The sequence below is a fragment of the Gavialis gangeticus genome, unplaced genomic scaffold (genome assembly GCF_001723915.1).
Source record: "Gavialis gangeticus isolate Ggan-Ray unplaced genomic scaffold, GavGan_comp1, whole genome shotgun sequence".
Taxonomy (NCBI): domain Eukaryota; kingdom Metazoa; phylum Chordata; order Crocodylia; family Gavialidae; genus Gavialis; species Gavialis gangeticus.
The window spans coordinates 71108052-71108736 of NW_017728992.1; the positions used below are offsets into that span (position 1 = coordinate 71108052).

A 685-nucleotide genomic window follows, 5' to 3' on the forward strand; every position below is an offset into this window, starting at 1 on the left:
GCTCCCTCCCCCGCTGTCCCGGGCGCACCTTGGCGTAGCAGAAGGAGATAAGCAGCAGGGGCAGCAGGTAGCCGAAGACGAAGGTGCAGACCACGTAGAGCTTCTTGTGGCGCGGGTCGGGCCACTGCTCCCAGCAGAAGGTGAGGTTGCCGGCGGCGCGGTGCACCAGGCGCTGGTTTGTGGCCACGGGCGAGGCCAGGGCCAGCGCCAGCGCCCAGATGAGCCCCACGCCCAGCAGCGCGTGGCGGGCCACCCGCAGGGCCGAGGAGCGGCGCGAGTGCACGATGGCCACGTAGCGGTCCACGGCCATGGCCGAGAGCGTGAAGATGCTGACCAGCATGGACACGGTGAAGAAGTAGTGCGTGAACTTGCAGGCGAAGGCGCCCAGCGCCCAGCTGGGCAGCGCGTACACCGTGGCCTGGAAGGGCACGCAGAAGAGCAGGTAGGCCAGGTCCGCGATGCTCAGGTTGAGGATGAAGATGTTGGTGGTGCTCCGCGGCTGCCCCGCGCGGCTCCGCGCCAGCACCGTGATGACCAGCGCGTTGCCCAGCACGCCCAGCGCGAAGATGAGCCCGAAGACCAGCAGCGTGACCAGGTTCTCCACGCCGATGCCCAGCAGCGCCGCGCTGCCCCCCGCCGCCGGCCCCGACGCGTTGCCCCAGCCTGTCTGGTTCAGCGCCTCGGG

General features: G+C 70.1%; 1 protein-coding gene across 1 annotated transcript in view; it reads right to left on the minus strand.

The window, feature by feature from the left end:
* The window catches only part of GALR1 (galanin receptor 1), a 7842-nt gene that overhangs the window by 5296 nt on the left and 1861 nt on the right, over positions 1-685 (minus strand). Inside the window, exon 2 of the mRNA XM_019518750.1 lies at positions 29-679. Coding sequence (XP_019374295.1) covers positions 29-679 — 651 coding nt within the window. The remainder of the gene's footprint in view (positions 1-28; positions 680-685) is intronic.